The sequence below is a fragment of the Scophthalmus maximus genome, chromosome 19 (assembly GCF_022379125.1).
Source record: "Scophthalmus maximus strain ysfricsl-2021 chromosome 19, ASM2237912v1, whole genome shotgun sequence".
NCBI lineage: Eukaryota > Metazoa > Chordata > Actinopteri > Pleuronectiformes > Scophthalmidae > Scophthalmus > Scophthalmus maximus.
Genome location: NC_061533.1, coordinates 12,492,363 through 12,514,238, shown reverse-complemented (window position 1 = coordinate 12,514,238; position 21,876 = coordinate 12,492,363). Strand labels below are relative to the sequence as shown.

The 21,876-nt window shown below is 43.2% G+C and overlaps 1 protein-coding gene across 9 annotated transcripts in view; it reads right to left on the bottom strand.

Annotated features, from left to right (window-relative positions):
* The window catches only part of smtnb (smoothelin b), a 45,928-nt gene extending 25,116 nt beyond the window's left edge, over positions 1–20,812 (bottom strand). For 4 of the 9 annotated variants that reach the window (XM_035640256.2, XM_035640259.2, XM_035640257.2 and 1 more), the window contains exons 1-5: positions 20,219–20,562; positions 7,050–7,207; positions 5,570–5,636; positions 5,399–5,477; positions 4,585–4,664 (exon numbers count right to left, since the gene is read on the bottom strand). In XM_035640256.2, coding sequence (XP_035496149.1) covers positions 4,585–4,664; positions 5,399–5,477; positions 5,570–5,636; positions 7,050–7,207; positions 20,219–20,269 — 435 coding nt within the window. In that variant the 5' untranslated portion in view covers positions 20,270–20,562. Of the gene's footprint in view, positions 1–1,394; positions 1,595–1,925; positions 2,081–4,584; positions 4,665–5,398; positions 5,478–5,569; positions 5,637–7,049; positions 7,208–20,218 lie in introns of those variants that run through there. The other 5 variants (XR_004794588.2, XR_004794589.2, XM_035640255.2 and 2 more) reach the window with 4 other exon arrangements.
* Between the last annotated feature and the right edge of the window lie 1,064 nt (positions 20,813–21,876).

The window sequence follows — 21,876 nt, the reverse complement described above, 5'->3', positions numbered from 1 at the left end:
CTTGATCTCTCTACTAAAAAAAAGTGTCCTCAGAGACTGTGCTCAAATGTCAGTTTTTCCAGCTTCAACTTTCTTCTCCAAACAGAGAAAAAAAAAATTGGTAACACAGATTCAGGGGCATGAAAGTCTTTTTAGTTTTTCAAGACAATGGTTAATGCTGCTGATGCAGTCTTGGAGACCACAGTGGAGAGCAAAAAAAATTTGTGCAATCATCCTTTAGTGAGTTATCACAGTGCGTGATGAGTCACAAACAGTCGTCTGCAACAAGACAAAAGCCTGGAGGCACCACCGTGTAGTAATGCGAGAGGTCACACTCAGAGGACACTCTACTTCTCAGTGGAGTCACTCAATCAAAGAGTCACCAGGAGATAATTGTGTTGGAGCCATAAACACAATTAGAGAGAACGAGTCTTTCCTCACCCACTGCTCCTCTCCCTGTCCTGCTTCTACCAAGAGTCAGACAGACAGCCATCATTTCACAGCTCCCACTAAACCACAGGGAACATATTTCTCACAGACAGTGAGGCAGAGGGAAAAAAGGGGATGATAAAGTGGAACTGGAGACGCAGAGCAGAGCTCTGGGTCCTGCTGCCAGCCACCATGCTGTCATTTGCGGCTTTCCTCTGGCCCATTCGTTCAGGACCTGACAGAGTGGAACACCGACGCTCAACCTAACCACTTGTCCCATCTGGCCTCGGGAACCTCTTTGTGTCGGACTGTAATTGCAAAATCTGAAACTCGTAAACACAAAACCAACTGTCCTCTCTCGTGACCACAGTGAGGAGTTGGCCTTCTGGACTCCTGTGAACCCTCAACTCCACAAAAAACTACAATGAGGTAGAGGCTGAGGTTTCACATCTCCTTCACAAGCCGGTTCAGACAGCTGAGATTCACTAGTAAAGATTAACACACTGCTGAGTTTCAATGCCTCATTTTTCCATGAGAGTTAAATTCATCACCCCGCTGGTGAGGTCACACCATTTGAGGATCTTCCATGCCTCCACGTGGAAGACAGAAGACGAAGCCTGGCAGTCCATTTTCCATTGCTGCAGCCTGAGAAGCCGCACACTCGGCTTACCTCCAATAATTGAAATACAGTAGCTGGAATGAAGTAGCAATCATCTTGGTATCTCTCACACACACACACACACACACACACACACACACACACACACACACACACACACACACACACACACACACACACACACACACACACACACACACACACACACACACACACACACACACACACACACACACACACACACACACACACACACACACACACACACAAACGGGAGTGAGGAAACCCACAGAAGAAGTCAGCCCAGGGACTCATTCCCATTTTCACTTACTGCAAATCATCACAATGCCACTCTCAGCTTACTTACCATCTCCAAAGTCCAGACTATTGCAACAGCTAGGGCCGCTTTATGAAGTTAAACTTGTCTTTCATCAGGCATCTTCTTGCAACATGTTTATGATGAGATCAGAGAACAAACAAAACTCTGTCTGGAGCTGCAACACCCGCCCACCAAACAGCATACCTGTGCTCTCCCATCACTCTCCCAGATAACATGCAAGTCTGCAGCTTCAAAGAGACAACAGACAGGGTTCAATTTCTACATTTACAATACACACATCGAATATTCAAGGTTTCTCTCATTTAGTTTTACTGCATTAATTTATGTTTTGGTCCAATTAACTGATTACATCTCATGCATCAGTAAGGTGTCATGTATATCCTCAGGTATAATCTGTCCACTAAAATGATCACAAGCTTACAAAAACAACAAAAACCATTATGCATACAAACCTGAAAAGATAAACAGAAAACCAGACAGGTCCTATTCTCCAGTCAGACAGAAAGAGATGTGACAGATGACTAAATGATCTTTAGTTAAAATCAGAGTGACATTTACCTTCTACTCAGTGGACTCACTGCCTTTCTCTCTCCCTCTCTCTCTTCCTCCCTCTCTCAGCAGTAACCTTCTCGGAGTCAGGATGTCCACACTTCTGCCACTCTACTCCCTCAGCCACATCATACATACTCACACACACAAACATGCACACCACCACCTCTCTCTCTCTCTCTCTCTCTCTCTCTCTCTCTCTCTCTCTCTCTCTCTCTCTCTCTCTCTCTCTCTCTCTCTCTCTCTCTCTCTCTCTCTCTCTCTCTCTCTCTCTCTCTCTCTCTCTCTCTCTCTCTCTCTCTCTCTCTCTCTCTCTCTCTCTCACAAAATACCAACAAGCCACTCCCTTCCCCTCCCTCCCATTCTGTCTCCACAGGGATCTGACCCCCCACACACACACACACACACACACACACACACACACACACACACACACACACACACACACACACACACACACACACACACACACACACACACACACACACACACACACACACACACACACACACACACACACACACACACACACACACGTTAAAGGGGTTGCTTGGTTGACACATTAACTTCTGACACACTGCTATTATTTTGACCTGCCACTTTCCAGGAGATATTTTACTGTATCACAACCTCATTTAAATTATTAGATAGTTTTTTCCCCCATACATAGATATATTAGTTTTTCTTAAAAGCTGTTACTGTACGGTTTCTCAAAAATGAGGGAAAGGAAACATTTACTGTGCGTCAGCATGTCAACCATGCCTATTAAACAAAGTCCTGAACTTGTAACTTAAAATAGCTACAATAAAAAGCTTCCACTAATAGACACGCGTGCACTCGATATATTAGTCCTCCTAAGTTTTTGTCACGAGTTTTGGAGCTGGTGTTTGTCTCAAGCTGCCGCCAGTGTACATGTATTGCATGTTGTGCGTGTTTGGCTGCTGTGGAAGCCGACAGTATCTAGGACCCCCATCTGTTGTGGGACAATTGCACTCAGCTCAAAGAGATCCGCTGCTGTGATGTGAGTGGAAGGAGCCCTGCTGCTGGTTGATGTTGTTTTGGCCACATATCCACTCCAGCACAGAGACTGACTGCTAGACCGCTGAGACACAGCTGGTGGGCTGACTGTCTGTCTGTCCAACCCAGCCCCCTCACCATCCAGAGCTTTAACCCCCCCTCATCCATTACACCACCTGTGGCTCACAAACCAACCACCATACCACTCGGCTATCTTACAGGAAGTGAGGTAAAAAGGCTTGAATGCTAATGCATCCTGTGACGTCACTATCCCATCATCACTTCCTTTCTGAAGAGAACACACACACACACACACACACACACACACACACACACACACACACACACACACACACACACACACACACACACACACACACACACACACACACACACACACACACACACACACACACACACACACACACACACACACACACACACACACACAGGAATGCACGCAAGCCAAGCACAGGCAGCAATAGACAATGGGAGTGATGCTAACAGCGTTTAATTTCTCCACTTTATCACTGTGGAGGGAAAATGGTGCTTTACACATGATCCACCACAACATGAACCACTGATAAAGTGACTGATTGTATTATCTGTCACAGCCTAGACACAGTGTTGGAAGTGTTCCTTCACTTTCATCACTCAAAGGCTTAGTTACAACAGTGGTGATCGCATACAGTAAGAATTAACATTGTTTTTTCTCCATGGAGATCTCATCGGCTGGAAAAAGAGCATTCATTACAACAAAAAAATAAAAAACAGTGATCAAGCACAGCAGATAAGATAAAATCTGGCAGGCTCTAACAAAGAGTCAAGTCTCTTCACGTCATGTTCTCTGCAACAAGGACATAATTTAATCTGTTGTACTGGAAAAGACAACAGTTGAGTTTAACCCGGTTTGTCCTCCACTCGAGGGCCAGTCAGCTGTAGGAGACGTCAGAGGAGAATCAAGTCTGGAGTTGTAGATAGTGACTAAAGAGGGACTCATTGAGATCTGATTTTGGCCATCAACATGTAATTTAAGTATTTGATCGGTCATTGGTTAAATACACTCACTCTAAATGCTTAATTTCAGTGTGGGGATTTGTCAAAATGTAAAAGCCCTGCAGATAGACGTGTGCAAAATTGCTGAGACTGTCCCTGTCAAAAAATGTTTACTGCCTTCACTAAACGCAAGGAAGCTCAAAGTAAATTTCATCTTTCTCCCCATACTTTGCCAAACCTGAGTAAGGATGTAAAAAACGAAAACACATTCCTTGCCCCGTGGTAGCATGTATTTTGTGCGCGTGCACATGCGAGTGCGTGCGAGAGTGTATGTGCGTGGGGCAGTCACATTCATGACACAGTGTGACTCAAGTCACAATGCTTGTTGTTGTTGTTTGCTGCATTCCTCATTGTGGCAGCAGAGAAACCTCAGTGGTCACCGTTGCCATGAACACAGACTCAGCAGCCACAAATTGGTCTTTGCTCAGTTCATTCTGGCAAATGGAAGCTGACAGGAGTGCACATTAGATTTGGACAGTTTACCCATCAGCTGTAATGGAGATGCACTTAATTTATGAGCTTTCTGCTGTGACATTTAATTATTTCTCCTGCCATGAATGACAATGACCACTTTTATTAACTCTGCTGTACTCACTCCAGTTGCCATGCTGCTCTGGGGCTCCACACTCTCAGGATCCAGGCAGCGACCAGGAGCTTTAACCCTTTCCACAGTCCCTAAAAAAACACACAAACGCACAGCAGTGCTTAGACAAATTGGTGACATACACAAATACATCTCTAAGCCCTCAAAGAGGCTGGACAGGGTGGAAGTTGATCAACTGTTATGCGAGCCTGAATGCACCACCCTGTCCCCGCAGCATAGTATTTCAGAGTGACAGGGGCCTCCCACAGACCAGACAGGGCTGTGGAATGAAAGGAATCCACTATCTGATCCAGTATCATAGGTAGATCTACCACAGACACTATGAAAACCACAGACGTCTGCTGTCTGTCCCGTTTAAAATATGCAGACAGTCATTAACGGTGTGTATTTATCCAAACTGTTTTCTTAAAAAAATAAGACAATTTACGACAGTAAAATAAAACTAGCAGTTTAATTTTAGGAGTTAGTTAGTGCCACAGTTTGGTGCCAAAATATAACAAATCCCTGAATTGAATCAATATTGAAGCAGATGTCGAGAATATCACAACACATTGAGAATATTAAATCATTTTTTGGCTTGTGGTGACAAACTACTCAACAATTTTTTCAGCTCCATCTTCAGGCTCATTATTTCAAGTGTTTGAAGTGTCAAAATGCATCATCTTTAAAATGGGGTCACATCCAAGTCAATACATTTTCCTCTACTAAGTGAAAAGATTAATCTTTTTTATCTTATCCAGACACGTGGCGTCATATTTAACAAGAGATACTACTTGACTCAATTTTATCAAACAGCTCGACTCACCTTGCTGCTGTTCATCTCGGATCTGTCGGATGGCTGCTCTTATCATCTTCCTCTCATCGTATTCGCCAGCGGCACGGAGCTTTAAGCGAACACACGTCAAAAGCTCAGTGCACAGAGGAGAAGCATGCAGTTTCACCCCATTTCAGGATTATTATTATCATTAATACTCACCATTTTCGTGAGCTCATCAATGTCCTGGATCGATTGGAGTTTCTGTGACAGTATGTCCAAGTTGTCACTAGATTCCGACCCGAGAGAAAGAGACAGTGAGGTGGTTATTATGGTGTTCATTATGAATTAACATCAACTTGTGCTCGTGCAGCAAGTGACAAGTTTAAAATCTTAGTATTTCCAAATATGAGAAAGTGAAAGGCAGCAGGAGACAATTCCAAGATAAAACACGGCTTTCTCAGCCAGAAGCAAAAAAAAGAGGAAAAACTCCCAAATGGCGTGTCGAAAAAGTGATACAGATTTGACAGTAGTGACACAGCTCCTGCTCTCATCCTCCTTTTTTTTCAGTCTCAAATTTCACAGTTTCACTGCTTGCTTTAAAGTTGGTTTCTATTACTCATACGCTCCATTATCCTCTCATTATCCTCGCTCTCCTCCATTCGTTAGTATTAAAGGCTGTGCCGCATGCTGTAATGGAATCTTTCACATTCCTCCACGGGAAAGGAGAGGCTCGCAGTAATGCAACTTTCAGATGGGTTGCGTGCATGCGTGTGTGTTTTAACATGTGCACACGTTCATGCATTTACTACAGCAGGTAAGCCTCCTCTAGCAGCTCCAGTGAGGCATCGCCTTTGTAAGTCATCTGAGAGAAGCAGTGGATGGAAATGATTAGACCTCTGTAATGATCAGGCCTGACCACTGGTCTTAATGGGATTCAGTGACAGAGAAAGATGACAGCAAAAGGTTGGGAAAAGTTGTGTTAAATCTTGACTGACTGTGCTTCGGGTCAGATGCTGGGATTGTCCCATATATAAAAATGACTCTGGAACATCCTATATCCTGTAGAGCTCAGGGTTTAATGACCACAGAGTGAAATCATCAAAGGTTTAATTTCCCAAAGCAAAATTATTTGTGATTTTGTTGTCAACAAAACTATGTCTCAGGGGAGCAAAATAGTATTTATGATAATCTGCGAATTAATGTAAAAGTTAAACAAGAATTCTTGAATATACTGAGAGAACAGCTCAGAATGGCAAATAAGAAATAACTAAACAAGCAGTGGAAAGGGTTTTCAATCTCACTCACATGGCCTAAATGCTGACTAGTTATTTGACATAAAGACAATTTACTGTGAAATGATTGCAGTTTTCTGTCCCCTAAGGTTCCTAACAAGATTTTCCAGTCTTTTCCCACTTGAGTTGCGGAATGCTGCATCTGGGTTTGCGGGTGTTTTCTCAGCATCCCAAGTTCACCTAGTCGTGAGCAGTTTGTCACTAGGACGTCTGTTTTTGTGAGGACCAGTTTGAGTTCTACATAGAGTGAGGACACTTAGTCTTCAGACCTTCCAGGGGCTGTTTGAGAATGACGACTTGTTTTTTTCAGGTTGAGGTCAGAATTTGTTTAGGCTTCAACCTTTAGGGAATACATTATGTCTGTGTCCTCACAGCGACAGAGGTAAGTATGTGTGTGGTGGTCTCACCTGTGCTGGTTCTCCTTGTCCTCCTGCTGTTTGAGGCGCGTGGGTCGAAATCTCTTGCTGGCCAGAGCAGCTTCCATGTCTTCGATCTCCCTCCTCCTCAACTCCCGGATGGCTGAACGGATAAGACGTCTCTCGTCCAGATCCACGGTTCCATCCAGCTGCACGCATAACACAAACGAAAAACAGGACGAGAGGATGAATACAAGTAATACAAGTGTGCCAACACAGCAGGATGACTCACAGAAAGCCAAAGATTTGGCTCAAGCCACTTGACACTCTTATATTTGCATCTTTGAGTGAGTGCACAACAGAGACACGGCGAGGAAATGGCCACAGAGTTGTATAGTAATCTGCTCCTAAAGGGTCACAGGCTTGTCCTTAGTGTAAATACAGGGTGGTCAATGAGCAGAACTGCAAGGTTCTTGGGTCAAAATACAAGTCATAGCACTGGCTTCTTACAGACGCCGACTCTCTGTATTTAACCCTGCCAAACAAGGACAGTAAGGCAATCGTTTACAAGAAGGGGCAGACATTCAGTCAATCTGGCCTCACAAATACACACATACAGCTGTCAGATAGAAGGACTGTGTCCAAGAAAGTTCAGGAATCCACCTGCAACAGAAAAGATGATGAATGTGAACAGCATTAGGGTGTGTGTGTGTGTGTGTGTGTGTGTGTGTGTGTGTGTGTGTGTGTGTGTGTGTGTCATCCAGACAAAGCTGGGCTATACATCCCAGGCTTACTTTAAAGGTGAGTTACAGGGGGAGCAGGGCCAGTAGACAGCTTACAGACAGGTGATGACAAGGGGTCTGACTTCCCTTATGTGAAAAGACAGCACCACCTGAGTGAGGAGCGGAGCATGAGAACCAGGGCAAGCCAACAGCTGGTGCTCGCCGGCTGTAAGAAGGAAGTGTGTTCAGCTCTCCGGGGTCAACTTATCACCCAGTTTTCTTCTTCTTCTCTGGCTGTATTTCATCCTGGATAAACAGTACCTGTTTTGCAGGAGTCCTTGGACGCACAGATATTAAAAGGTCTCACTAAACCATCTCCTCGCTCTGAGTAATTATTAGTTAAAAGGGTTCTTCTTCTTTTTTCAAGCAAAAGAGGAGTAATTAAGGTGTGTGAGTGTGCATCTATAGCATGCCCGCAGACGGACACACCATCTCAGCGAGATGAATGCTTTCATGTTAGCAGCTGCCATGAACGCAGGGGGGGGTAGATGGAGGGGGTCCTCTGCTGCCAAATGGGAGACAGATCTCTCCATTGGTCTACAGCAGGAACCTGTCAACACATGCAGAGATGAGCAGCTCCTTCTCTTATAAACCTCCCTCTCAAACACACACTTGAAGGTTCCCTGCTGCACCAGTTAAAACCTGCAGAGTTAAACCCTTGTTTGCCCGCCGCTCCCTTCTACAAAAAGGAAGCTGGAAGTGGCTGCTAAGCTAAGGTGTACACCATGATGGGTTTAAAACCGGGTTGATAGGCTCCCCCTGCTGGGCCCCGAGGACGAGGAGGAAAGGGAAGGGGGTTGGGGGGCCATCTGAAGAGATGAGGAGGGCCAGTGGTTTTACAGTCTTGCTGTGGTTTGACAAAATATGCAGCCCGAGCTGCACTGGCTCGGAGGGGCTCTCCTATATACTGTAATTTGTGGAAATTTAAAGTGCTGAGCTGACTGAAAAGAATGACTAAGAGGAGAGAGTGCTCAGAAAAAGGAAAGGATATGAGACAGGAAGAGGGGCGTGTAAAGCAGTTCACAGAACAAAGCAAAAAAAAAAGAAGAAAATGAGAAGCTAGACTTTGGTATGCCTAAAAATGGGCAGATGAGAAATGGGTGGGAAAGGTCCGGGCCTCGTATAGGTCATTCCTCACATTCCTGCTGACTCACAGGGAAAAAAGATGGTAGTGGAATCAAGGACTGGGTTTGGCTCCAACCCAGCAGCGGTGGAGTGATACGACGGCCAGGAACAACAGTGTCAGCTTTCTGATTGTGAAGCAAGAAAGTAATGAGAGGAGAGAGGAAATGAGAACGCACTTGTTCGTTTTCTATCACTGGCCAGTGTCTCTCTCACATGGCTACTCACACATACACACACTAACCAAACACTCGAGGGAGCCGTCTGTTATCACACTGTCAAGCCCACTACCGAATGAATGCATGATGTGATTATACAGCGTGTAGGCTGCCAAGTTTTAGGACTGAGTGATTTATGTATTTATACATTATTGAGGTGTAACAGAAAACAGCCTCAGGCTTGGGCCTCTGTTCAAAAACTGTAATTTTGGCTTAGTATTTAATAACAGGCTGCGTTTTTCATCTATATACATTTAAAGACTTACACATGAAAAAAAATCCCATAGAAAATGTTCAAAAGCAACAGACAGCTCCGAAACTTGGAGCATGTGACAGAAACTGTCCGGACTGTCCAAATCAGTTTTACTAATCTTTTCAAATACACGCAAACTGAGGGGAATTAAAGTCATGATGTGGTGATGAGAGATGAAAAACATGTGCACGTCAGCACATTGACTTTTACCCACTCCAACAACACAACTCCACGCAGCAGCAGTTGATATCCACAAGACGTATTTTTTTAAATGGATCAATCAGTGCACAGACGGCTGCACGTCAAGTCACTTTGGACTGGCTGCAGCATTCATGCACAAAATTCAACTGGTAAATCCAGCTGGCACAGGGCCATTGACTGTAACTGATCTTTCCTTTACGCATTTGAAAAGGGGAGAAAAAAAAATTGATTCAATAACTCCACAGGAAAGTAATGAGTGGGTGTAACCCAAGCAAATAAACCACACCTTTAACTTGGGTGTCTGCCAAAGAAAACAAAATAACTGCTAAAGACCAAGAGACGGAAACACACACATACACACACACACACACACACACACGTCCATATGACCAAACTACCACTATGACAGTGGCCTTTACAGTGGGTGAACTGTGTCAGAAGGAGGGGGAGGAGGGAGTGGGGGGGAAAAGAAAGAGAAAATCAATGTGGTTACTCAGTGACAGCAGCACCTTCTACCACTGGCCATGCCCAAAGGCATTTTTCAAACCAGCCCACTGGCCTCTGGGTATCCAAGTGTCACTGTTGCTCCCAATAACAACACTGTGGCACGGAGAGCAGCCGTTATACCCAGACAGAAAGCTGTTCACGCAGTGTTGCTTTAGCTGCCAACAGACGTATGAGTCAGAAATCTCACACACAAATATGTTTTACAGAAAATATGGGGCCCCTGAGACTCCGCTGGGCTGTCAGCACCTGTAATGACGGCAGAGTGGATAGTCATATTATAGTCTGCTCGGCTGGGCTAACTGAAGACTCGTCACCGTCACACGTGTTGACTTCTGCAGAGTCACGCGACTCAGCTGCTGAGATATTACGTTTGGAAACAGGACGGAGGAAGTGGATATGATTGACAGGGTGAGGAGAGATAAGGCAATGTTGTGGAAACTGGGACAGTCGCTTCGAGACAAAACTTACTGATTGGTGTTAACAGGCTTAAAATTACGAAACTTACTTACTAAACCATAAAATGATTACCTTATTTGGAAGAATTATACATACAAAAAACAAAGTTGATGCATCACAAAGCAGGCTTGCTAAGGCTTGTACCGTACCATCACACGCCTTGACTCACTTCCTGCCTAGCAGAAGCTTTCTGTGGAATCAAAACCACAAACCTATCTAAAGCCATTCGGCTGAAGCAGCTCAATCAATCACGGTCAATTAGAGAGAGTTCATGGTTTACCCATAATCCCAACCAGCTGGTGACACACTTCTAAGGACAGCAACTCTCCTTGAACTCCCCTGCCACACATGAGCGACACAGATTTAAGTACGATTTCACAAAAATCAGAAAGGTGGTCAAATGTGGCGGCAACTGAAAAGTTCTACAGGTGGTCAAAACATACCGAGACACAATTTAGTGGATCCGCCGTTTTAGCTGCTTAAAAACTTGTGCTCACAGCGGATCAAAAAGTTCCAAGTACTGAAAGTTGCCATTGAACGCCCAGCCAGATTCTTTTAGGATTTAAATTAGTGCTGTGCAGTTAATCTAATCGTGGCCTGATTATATAACCTCTAAAGGCTGCGATTGAAATTAAATGTGTGAATGTGACAACCGATTCTCTGTGTGCAGTTGGATCGTTCTACATTTTAAAGTTTTTAATGGGAAAAAAGGGGGTTTGTTGTGAAACGTTAATATTCGTCAGACAGTTATTGGGAAAATCATTCGTTATTGACCCTAAAAATGGCACTTGTGACAAGAATATCTGAAACATTTCAAATAACAAGCCCGACATGGTCTTTGTGTGTGTTTCCATTATGTGTATAAAGGTCAAGCATCATAGTCCGGCGTGCTGAAGACATCCACAATCTCCCCTCCCTCACTAACCCTGGGAGCACAAAGACCCTTCAGACCAAGTCCTAACCGTTTGAGTCCCAGTGGTTGTGCATGTGCTTGAGTCACTTTCTGTTGTTGAACGTAACACTTTCCTCTTTGTGGACGTGGTTGAGTACATTTCATCACACACGGGATAACATATACTTTGTTCAAGAAATGTGCGTGCGCACATTTGCGTTCCACGTCGTGCATGGTTGGGAGTGACGGTTGGGGGTAGTTTGTGTTAAAGTATTAAACTGGGGCTACAGTAATAATTTCCAGAGCAGGCTGAAGTTAGAGTGCAGCATCGGATCAGTGCTTTAAACTCACTTGTGTCAAGCACACAAGTGAGTTTGCCCTTATAAGGACACATGGGACACTCCTTCCAGTGGAGCTGAAGTGGATTACCAGCTGCCACTGTGGCAGAATAGTACAGACATTGAGACAGACACTGGACTGAAAGGTTGAGAAAGTAAAAAAAAAATAATAATAATATGAATCCGGTGGGAGCCTTTAAATAATTTCTCAACACCTGAGGAAAACAATGAATGCATTCATTGGACCAGCGCACACACCACACCAACTGAAAAAAGGAAATATAATCGGGATACACGACAGCCCTGCAAGGCATTGGACGACCAGCTTCTCAGCAGAGGGAGTTTCAGCCTCTTGGCTGCAAAGATAAACAAAGAAATGAACTATAATCGAGATTAAAACGTATTGTACTACAGTTTCATGCCGACCTTCTATCGTCTGGGATAAAAAAGAAAAGAAAGGAAAAAAAGGATGGAGTTCCTCTGAAACATACAAGCAAGCAAGGGAGAAAGACAGATTACTGCACATGTGGCAGACGTGCTCTCCGAGTGCGGCTACACGTGAAGGAAAGCTTAACCTTTACTAATAACTGGATGCTAGGACAAAAGGCTCAGAGCAGACCTGGGAAAACAGTGTGCCCCTTTACACTTGAGGTAGCAGACATAAAGATTTGGACACATTGGAGGAATGCATGTGGGTCAGAGGGGGGTATAAGCTTCAAAAATGTTATATAGGACTGTGACGATGCACCGGAAAGAGATCTGAACTCACAGGTTGCGGATGTTACTGACTCATCCAACTCGGGCTCATTGTACACAGACTTACATTAGTGGATCCCACATGCCCACAGATTAACAGCACACACTTGATTGTGCACACATGGTCGATGGTCTGGTCTGAAGTGTAAAATATTGGCCTACAAGCCTCTACAGTGATATAATCCTCCTGGGCTATAAGAAACTACCTCTGTGAGACTGCTTAACCCGCTTCAGTTGTCTGGCTTCACACACCTTGTCCTATATGAATGGGTTTGTCTTCGGAGCTGCAGGTCGGGTCACAGAGTGGGATCCAGGTCAGTTTGAAGCCTGGTCGTTACAACTGTGCCCCACATTTTGGAGCCAAGCCTCATCAAAAAGTTTCATATAATCCAACAAAGGCAAACCATACAACTGTCCAGAGCGGTTGGGATAGAACCTGAAAACTACATGCTAACCAATCCATTCACTTTGACAACAATATCTGCTGTTCCTGATTTCACTGCAGTCTGTGAGTGAGCAGGAATGTGGCTCAGATGTTTGGTTTGTTGTTCAATCCTTTTTGTTTCAGTTTGAGCATTTTATTGACTTGGTTCTTACACAAATAAAATCCCTTAATTAAGGAGACCAACGAAGAAAGAATGTAGAAGAACGAGATACAATCTTTTTTTTTTATTCCACACTTTTTGCAACTCGACTGAAAGTGTTGCCTGACAGCTACATCAAATCACATCTTCTTATATAGCAGACATGGAGAGTTTCTTACAAGATTTCTCCCCCAAAAAATCACTACTGCAAACCAGTGAATAAAGGGGGTAAATGACCCAATCAACAAATCTATATGAAGCAATACAGATTCAAGCAGGAAGGAGCCATCATAAATAAAGAGATAAGAAAGACTACATTGGCTCTTTAATCTTAGCTGGCCATGTCCTGTTAGCAGACCCAACATGGTCACCGCAGGAGATAGAGCATGATGAATCTTATCCAAACTGAAGCCCCGCATTACCAGCCCGCTTGGTTTAATGAGGTTAGAGCCACGAGGTGAGCGGGACGTCCCACGGGAGGAAACAGAACAGGGGTTAAAGCACTTTGGGAGGCTGCAGACAGAGCACAAACAGTTTGTTCTAATGGAGCCGGCCACGCCGACCCCGACAACCCACAGTAGCTATGACAATGGGAGTGAGAGTCAAACACTGACAGGCAGACAAAGCCAAACAAAATTTAAGCGATCAGCTGTGTACATCTCAAGAATGCCATAACATTAACAACAGTGAGCTGGAAAGAAAAACAACAACATCCGCTGGATAGATTTTTGTGGATCTCAGGAAATGACTCTTTTCAGAGAGAGTCCCTATAAAAAAAAAGTTTTAACTCAGTTTTTCAAAATGTATCTGAGGTGTACTACCTTATTTATGTTTATACTCCTCTTTCATGTGATATATTTTATTTCAAACATATAATTATACATTTTTATTGGTATAAGTGAGTATGTTACTTGGAAGAAAACCCACAGCATTTTTGATCCCGCAGAGGGCTGTATGCTGCTTCCTGTATGCTCTCTCTCTCTCCATATATATATATATATATATATATATATATATATAAAGCTGGATATTGTGAAAACTGCACTGGCCCCACTATGGTGCCTTGAAATTTAAGAATCTTGAAAACCAAAAGACACCACCAAATTAAACATTAAATCTACAATTTAATCTTCAAATACTGTGAAAACTGCTTGTATTTGGACACAACAGATTACAAACCACCATATGAAGCACTAACACTGGGAATTTGCGAGTCACAGATGGCTGGTGGTGGTGGAGGTGGTGGTGGTGAAGAAGAGAAAACACACACCTTCAAATCCCTTAACCAGACCTCTTCCATTTGGCAGGATCACGATCCAGACAGATGGAGATCGGACACAAAAACCCTCTGTCTGTTGCATCACTTACCAGACAGATGTATAGACCAGAGCAGCTTGGATGGCAGATCGGTCCACCCCTCGATTAACGGACCCATTTTTCAACAGAAAATAAACTGTATTGAAATAGTATAAGTGAGTCTATACTGCACAGATAGCTGTAGACAATTCTTTGGTCTCTTTCTGTAACCAGCACTTGTTTCTGCTGGTTCGTCCCATTATCGTGCTCAATATCGGAACTCCTGTCTACATTTTGACTATTATAGCTTTACTTCACTTTAATAGCACCCTGAGTTACCATGATTCACAAGGTCTCGGAATGATCGGAAAAATTTGTTCCCGACACAGTCTACATGAACGCCACCGCAAGTCGAAACAACAACTCGGAAAGTCCCGATAATACAACACATTTTGTTTACAGCGTCCATGTATTTTTTCCACATTCCCACCTGAACACACATAACCACACAGAGTCGGGACAACGACTTCACAATTCGGGAAAATGGGACCTTCCCAGGTCGATTTCCCTAAACTCCCGGGAATTAAGCATCTCATTGGATGAACAGGTGGTTGGCAAATCTGTTCAACAGTCTACATCACAAAAAATTTTGTGATGTAGACTGTAGCTATGATAATATTAATGTGTTTCCTCGTATCAAAATTCACAGACAAGGAGCATGAGTAGAAATATAAATTATGTGGTTCGCAAACTCACTTGTGTGCTGAAACTCCAGCAAATGCACAGTGACAAACTGTTAATTCACTTACAGTAATCACATTATTACACAGACACACACAGTATCACACTCTGAGTCCTACTGTGTTGAACTTATTCTCACATTCTTTTGTGACATTTTAAAAATGACAAAACAGCACCTGGAGTCCTCTTCAATAATAAAATACTGCTCCTCATGCTCGACTTTATAAAGCTTATAAAGGGCCCAACTTCTCAAAATGACAAAATATTTCCAAGTATTCACTTTAATAAGGGAATAAAAACACCAAACTCAATTTCAACTCTCAACTTTATACATAAGAGTAAATGCTTGTTGAAATAAATCTGACGTGTTGAATTGTGTTACATTCAGTCTGAATTAATTGTTCCACCTCAACAAAGCCCCAGACCAAAAATAGACTTTGTTGGACTTTGTGTGCGCACATCATCTCAACATTTACTGTGTTCATTTTTTTTTTCTCATCCTTTCAGTGCCAAGTTATTATGACAGACTATTTATAGCACTATCCAGCAACACATGTTTCCTGTTTTATCAGACAAACAAGTGACTTCTTATCTCTTTGCTCCCTGGCTGTGCAGTTGGATATTCAGAGGCTAAAGTCTGCATATGGTAAACTTGCCTGCTCTCATTCACCGTGATGGGCTCAGTCCAGTCACTGCAGCCATGTAGATAAATCATACTGTGTCAGTTCAGAGAGGGAAAACTACTCTGACTGTTGAACTGCCCGCGACCCATTTCTTCATCTTTGAAACTTTAATCATACGGGAAACGCTTTGTGCAAACGTGAAGGGCATAAATACCTGTGAGCATGATGACAGGCTCCGCAGGGGGAAAGAAAAAAAAAATCAGGTGTGCACTGTGAACCTTGTGCTTGTAGTTTACAGCCTTAACCATTTTTTTCCCACTCCAAGTGAGAGATACACCTACAAAAACACCCTATACACATCCACTGAGGTCAAAAAGTACTAACTGCCAGCACCAACTCACAAGTACCAGATGTTATTAACAGTCGGGAGCATAAAACACTTGAGACTCTTTTCTTTGCATGTGTATATAGCGAGGAGCTATATTCAAAGGAAGATTTGCTGCATGCAACAGCTTGTATCCACAGCTTCTTAGGAAACCAAGAAAGCAGTCATCTGTGTCTTTGAAGAAAGAGATGTAGTTTCCATGACTGTTGACAAGTCTCAGGTCTAACTTTTATCATTTATACTTGAACAAAATGGGACCAAAACAAACAAAGAAAAGACATTTCAAATACATCTCTTCCTGTGAGTGGCAGACAAAACAAAAACACAGGACATGCATATATAAAACCTCCCAGACGACAGTTAAATAATGAACCATAATTTTTCCGATTTATTGGTTCCGGATGATGAGGCTGACATTTTGGACCATGCCTCAGGGGGATAAAGGGAACCTGGGGACTGTACTGAGAGACTACAAACCAATCTATTCTCCCTCTCCAACTGTAACCGTTGAACCCTTGTCAACGGACAAAGAGTCCAGAGAGCCATAAAACAAAATCCCCAGGGGCCCCATATATCACTAAGGCCGGACCACAGAGTGAAATCGCTCCGTTTTAAACACGTGTGAATGCTTCTTGTTCACCAGGGAGTGCGGGCGGTCACAGGGCTCGCAGGACCAGTTACAAACTATTATGCGAGACATCCAGCATGTGAAATCAGCCCAGCAGGCGTCACACGGACGGAAAAGTCCCCCAGCGGTCATGCAATTCAAAAATGAAAAGACAGACTTTAGACCGCATTAGCAAACAACAAGCGGTGAAAGACAATAATATTTCACGTGTCAGAGGTCACATGTTGACTGTTCCCGCGTTCCTCCTATGATGCAGAGCAGCAGGGGGGTTTCACAGATAATTAGAAGGGACATGATGGTGTGGCTGACAGACGCTAAAGTCAAACCTTATTCTTAACCGAGTAGGCAGGTGCACAACAACAGCTAACACCTGTAGGCCTGGCTAGTCCTGCAGGTTTGACACACAGGAAACCACTGGCACACAGCAGATTCAGGGCTGTAATAACTGATAATCATCACCCTGGGTGCACGCAATCGACTGATAATATCTGGTGTTGAGTGACAGTGGTTGGAGTGGTTCGGTTGCAAAGAGCTTTCCTCCGACCAACCGGCTTCAGCAGCTTTTTTTTTTTCTTCCTTTTTGTGTCCACAGATCTTAAGCACCATTCAGACAGATGACCCGCAGCAAATGTCCTCTCAGCTCCTCTCGCGAAGAACCTAGGACACCAACTGATTATTTTGTTGGATATTTGAATAATTGTGGCAGTCAAGAGAAAGGAAAATGCTTTTCCCGGTTGCCATGGAGGGGATTAAATGAGCAATATAAAAGGCAGCCTGGGCTTTGAATAGAAGTTCAGCGATGGGATTAGTGGCGTTAGAGAGGCCGCCATATGACCTGGCTGTTTAGTTCATTAAGCACAACAGTGGTCTGGAGTTCGTGTGATAATTTTCTAGCTGTTGTTTAGTTGCAGCTCCTCAAACCAGTGTATTACCAGTTTAATTAAGCCAAATGGTATTTAAATAGCGTCCTGACAAACAATTCTTCATTCACAAACTCCTCAACAATCACTGAATATAAACACCACGGAGAAAGTGTCCATGTCTCTGCTGAACAATTTAAACTCTACCCCTCGCGAACTTCTTGTCCGAACAGTAAGTTTGTTCATTTAGAAACTTGAGTTTACTGTGGAAAACGCTGACACTGGAGTCACCACAAACAACATCAGTGAAAATGTGGGATTTTCGTGACCTTATAGCCGGTGAGGGGGGGAAACGACGGGGAGCTACGGGGAGCTACGCTCAGCTCCATGAATCCAACACAGAGGAGACGAGACATTACAAGTCGTGCACAGTGATGGTTTCAGTGTCACATGAAGATAAATCCCACAAATGCCAGTGTCTGCACGACTCGTCTGCAGCTCTCAAGACAACAGCCAGCATTTTGGCAGCAAGTTCCTGCAGGATACGGGAAACACAGGAAGATTCACACAAGCTCGATGTCGCTGTCAACAATCAGCTGAGGTTAGATGTAATGTTGTAATTGAAAAAAACATCTCTGAAGGACTAAAAACACAGGATTAGAAAACTTTACTGATCTATGAGAACAGAAATCAAAATGTTTGTCTGACATGGCCTCCTCTTAAAGTGCTCATTCTTGGGAAAGCAGCTATAGTGAGGATTATGACTTTAGAGCTCATTATCATACCAAGGAGTGTAGTTTAATCTGAGAGCCGCTCAGCGATCCCACGGTTTGTCGCAAACCTAACACTTTAAATCAATACACAGCCCCCTAGAACAGGGATTGGACACATAAACAATTTTTTAAGGACTGTATTTAAAAATTAAAAATTGCACTAGAAAAATATTCCATAAAGTTTTAGTGTCATTAATGAGTGTTATCACTTGTTTTACTGACCCAAACCTAGTATTAGTTTATGCTAGATGAAATGATTAAGTATGAACACTGTTTCTTGGATATGTCCAGTACGACTGTTGCGCATGTGTATCAATGATTCAGACAAAGCATGTTGGGCTTTGTTTTGCCAAGGACAGTCTGACTCACGCGTCCTTGTAAATGTATCTGAGTTACAGGTGTCCTAATATATGTCAGACTGATGTTTCACCTTTCGCTGCCTCGGGGAAGAATTGGGACGTGACTAATGTGACTGTGAACCAGGGAGTGCACAGTCTAGTCCAAATCTGGTTTGCCGGCGCTCACACTTAACGTAATGATAGAGTGAATCAGCTACAAACTGAATGAACATCACTTCCTTTGACTCTTTTGTAACAAGGGTTTTTGTTACTGTGTCATCACAGGGATTAAACCAAAACTTAACATTTGTTTGAGTCAGTTGTCTCCTTTGACTAAGCTACAACCAACTTTTTTTTCATGGCTCAGTCTCAATTATTTATTTCATGAGTCGATTATTGTTAAGCATAAGAAGTATCATAAAAAAAGTCGAATGTCTAGAGTGTCATCTTCTAATGGTTTAACCAGACCAGGGATTTGAAAACTGAAAGTGAAGTGAAAAAACATCTATCAGAAATGTTGGCAATTTGACAAAGTGATGAATCAACTAATGGTTTTTATAACTAGTTTACGCTCACAAATACACCAGACATGCGAGTCAATAGTCTGAATACTTGCAGTGATGAAACACTGAACATCCTCAACTCACCTGACTTCTTACACAGTCTCAAACACTTCATTAGACCTGCAACTAACGGTCACCTTCATTAGTCAATTATTGTCCTTGCATGATTATTCCATGACATGTAAAAGAAAAAGGGGGAAAAAATGCTCATCAAAAACCTCTAAACCAAGGAGACATTTAAAAAGTCTTTGTGCAAACAAGAATGACAAACAATTGACTACACTAAGAATGTAATGAGGTCTGTGAAGGTACACAAAGCAGATCTGAACTGTCATGTATTATAACTCAGTGCATGGAAATGACATAAATGACAAAAAAAACACCATAACACAACTATGAAATTGTACTAGGGAGTTGTACTATGGAGTTTTACTATGAAATTGTACTATGGAGTTGTTCTATGGAGTTGTACTATGAAATTGTACTATGAAATTGTACTATGGAGTCGTTCTATGGAGTAGTACTATGGAGTTGTACTATGGAGTTGTACTATGAAATTGTACTATGAAATTGTACTATGGAGTTTTACTATGAAATTGTACTATGGAGTTAAAATAGGGAGTTGTACTATGGAGTTTTACTATGAAATTTTACTATGGAGTTTAACTAGGGAGTTGTACTATGGAGTTTTACTATGAAATTTTACTATGGAGTTTAACTAGGGAGTTGTACTATGGAGTTTTACTATGAGATTGTACTATGGAGTTGTACTATGGAGTAGAAGTTCCTTCTAAACCCTCATATAAATCAGTCAATACAGATTGTCCTGTCAAAGATCTAAAGTCAACGCCACAGATGGAGACCATCCCTCCACCAGGTCCGGTGACAGCACTCGTCCACTCACCAGGGCTCGGAGAGCGGACTCGTCCAGAGCAGAGAAACCCTCCACGGACATCTGGATGTGGCTGTGCGGACCCCGGTGAGACGTCGGGCTCGCTGCGGTCTGCTTCCCCCCGGTCGACACGAGCACCACCTGCACGACTCGTCCGCTGCTTCTGTTGACTTTCAAAAAGAACCACACACGTTTCTTTCTCACTTCGATAGTTTCAGTCTTCGGCGGAGTCAAAGAAACTGCTTCGGAGTCAGCGGAAGTAAGCTCGTGTCCCGCTCACTGAGGGCATACTTCGGTGGTCTGTCTCGTGGCTTGTGTGGTGAACACTCCCCACGCTCCTGCGACGGGACGTTGGAAGCTTTTTGAACAGAGGATTCCCACTCAAAGGTGTAGACCCCGCCCCCCTCTCGGTCCCCGGCTGCTCCCGGAGCTCATTCGAAGCGCGCCGCCAAGCGGAAAGACGGGGAACAGCATCCCTGTATGGGGGGCGGTTAGTGCCACGGTGCGTGTGCGTGTGCGTGTCCTTGTGCGTGTACTTGAATCTTTGCGGGGGGTGAACACCTAGGTTCCCCCTCCTGGGTGTTGTAGGTGTTACAATTCTTAAACTACACCCCCAATGTGTCAAATTCAAAGTCTGTATTCAGACATGAACACCGGAAAATGTGTTGAAAATTGGGTCTAAGCAAATCCCTTCGCATCCATATCGGTGAGCATTTTGCTTAAATAGCATATTTCAATGTTTGCATTTTCAAAACGCTTACTGATCAGGATCACTAAGGGATTTACTAAGGCCCTTTGCCACAAACTAACAGCTGTGAAGGTTGTGAGAGGATGTCACAAAAACATGAGAGGTGGTTTGATGTTAATAAATTCTTCTCTACCTCTTGGTTTCTACTTCACTGTAGACTTTTGCACTGTGTTGAATGTTTTGGAGGTAAACTGCCTAAGGCACTGTTCAAGTGTGGCCCTCACACCAACAGTGAAAAAAATAAAACTAATATAAAACATTTAATGTAGATATTTGTGTATAATTAACACAAACTTATTTCAGAATCAAGTTTTACCAACTGACTTTCAACATTACTAAGATTGCCAAGTTTCAGGCTTGAATGCCTGTATTATTAGAGACACTTAACAGTTCACACAATCAGCAAGCACTTGGCAACAAAACCTCTGCTGGATCCTGGTGTGCCAGAAAACATGTCCCTACTTCTGTGTTGCCACACCAAAAACATTCAAATGCATTCAAAGCTCCTCCTACTCTTCTGTGGCATTATCAGCAAATTTGAAAGGCAGTAGATAAGGAGAGGCCAAGTGTGTAGCGGAATGCAGAGTACTTGTATCTGCCCCCTCTGTCCTCACACTTTTCCGCCCTGTAATCCCAAATTGGAAAACCGTTCAATTAATTTATATTGAGTTGGACACGCTGATTAAGTGATCAATTGATTTTAAATATGGGAATAAAAAAGGAAGATATTTATGCCTTAGTTCTAACCAGGGTTTGGTACCAAAACTTATAAACTAAGGTAAGCTACGAAGACGCATGTGACAGCAACAACAGAATAAGTAACTGGAGCCATGAAACCATAATTTACCTTAATAAAACATTTAATAACCACACAAGACAAAGAGAAGACAGTTGTTTAGGACTAGTCAGCTAGTCAGTCCAT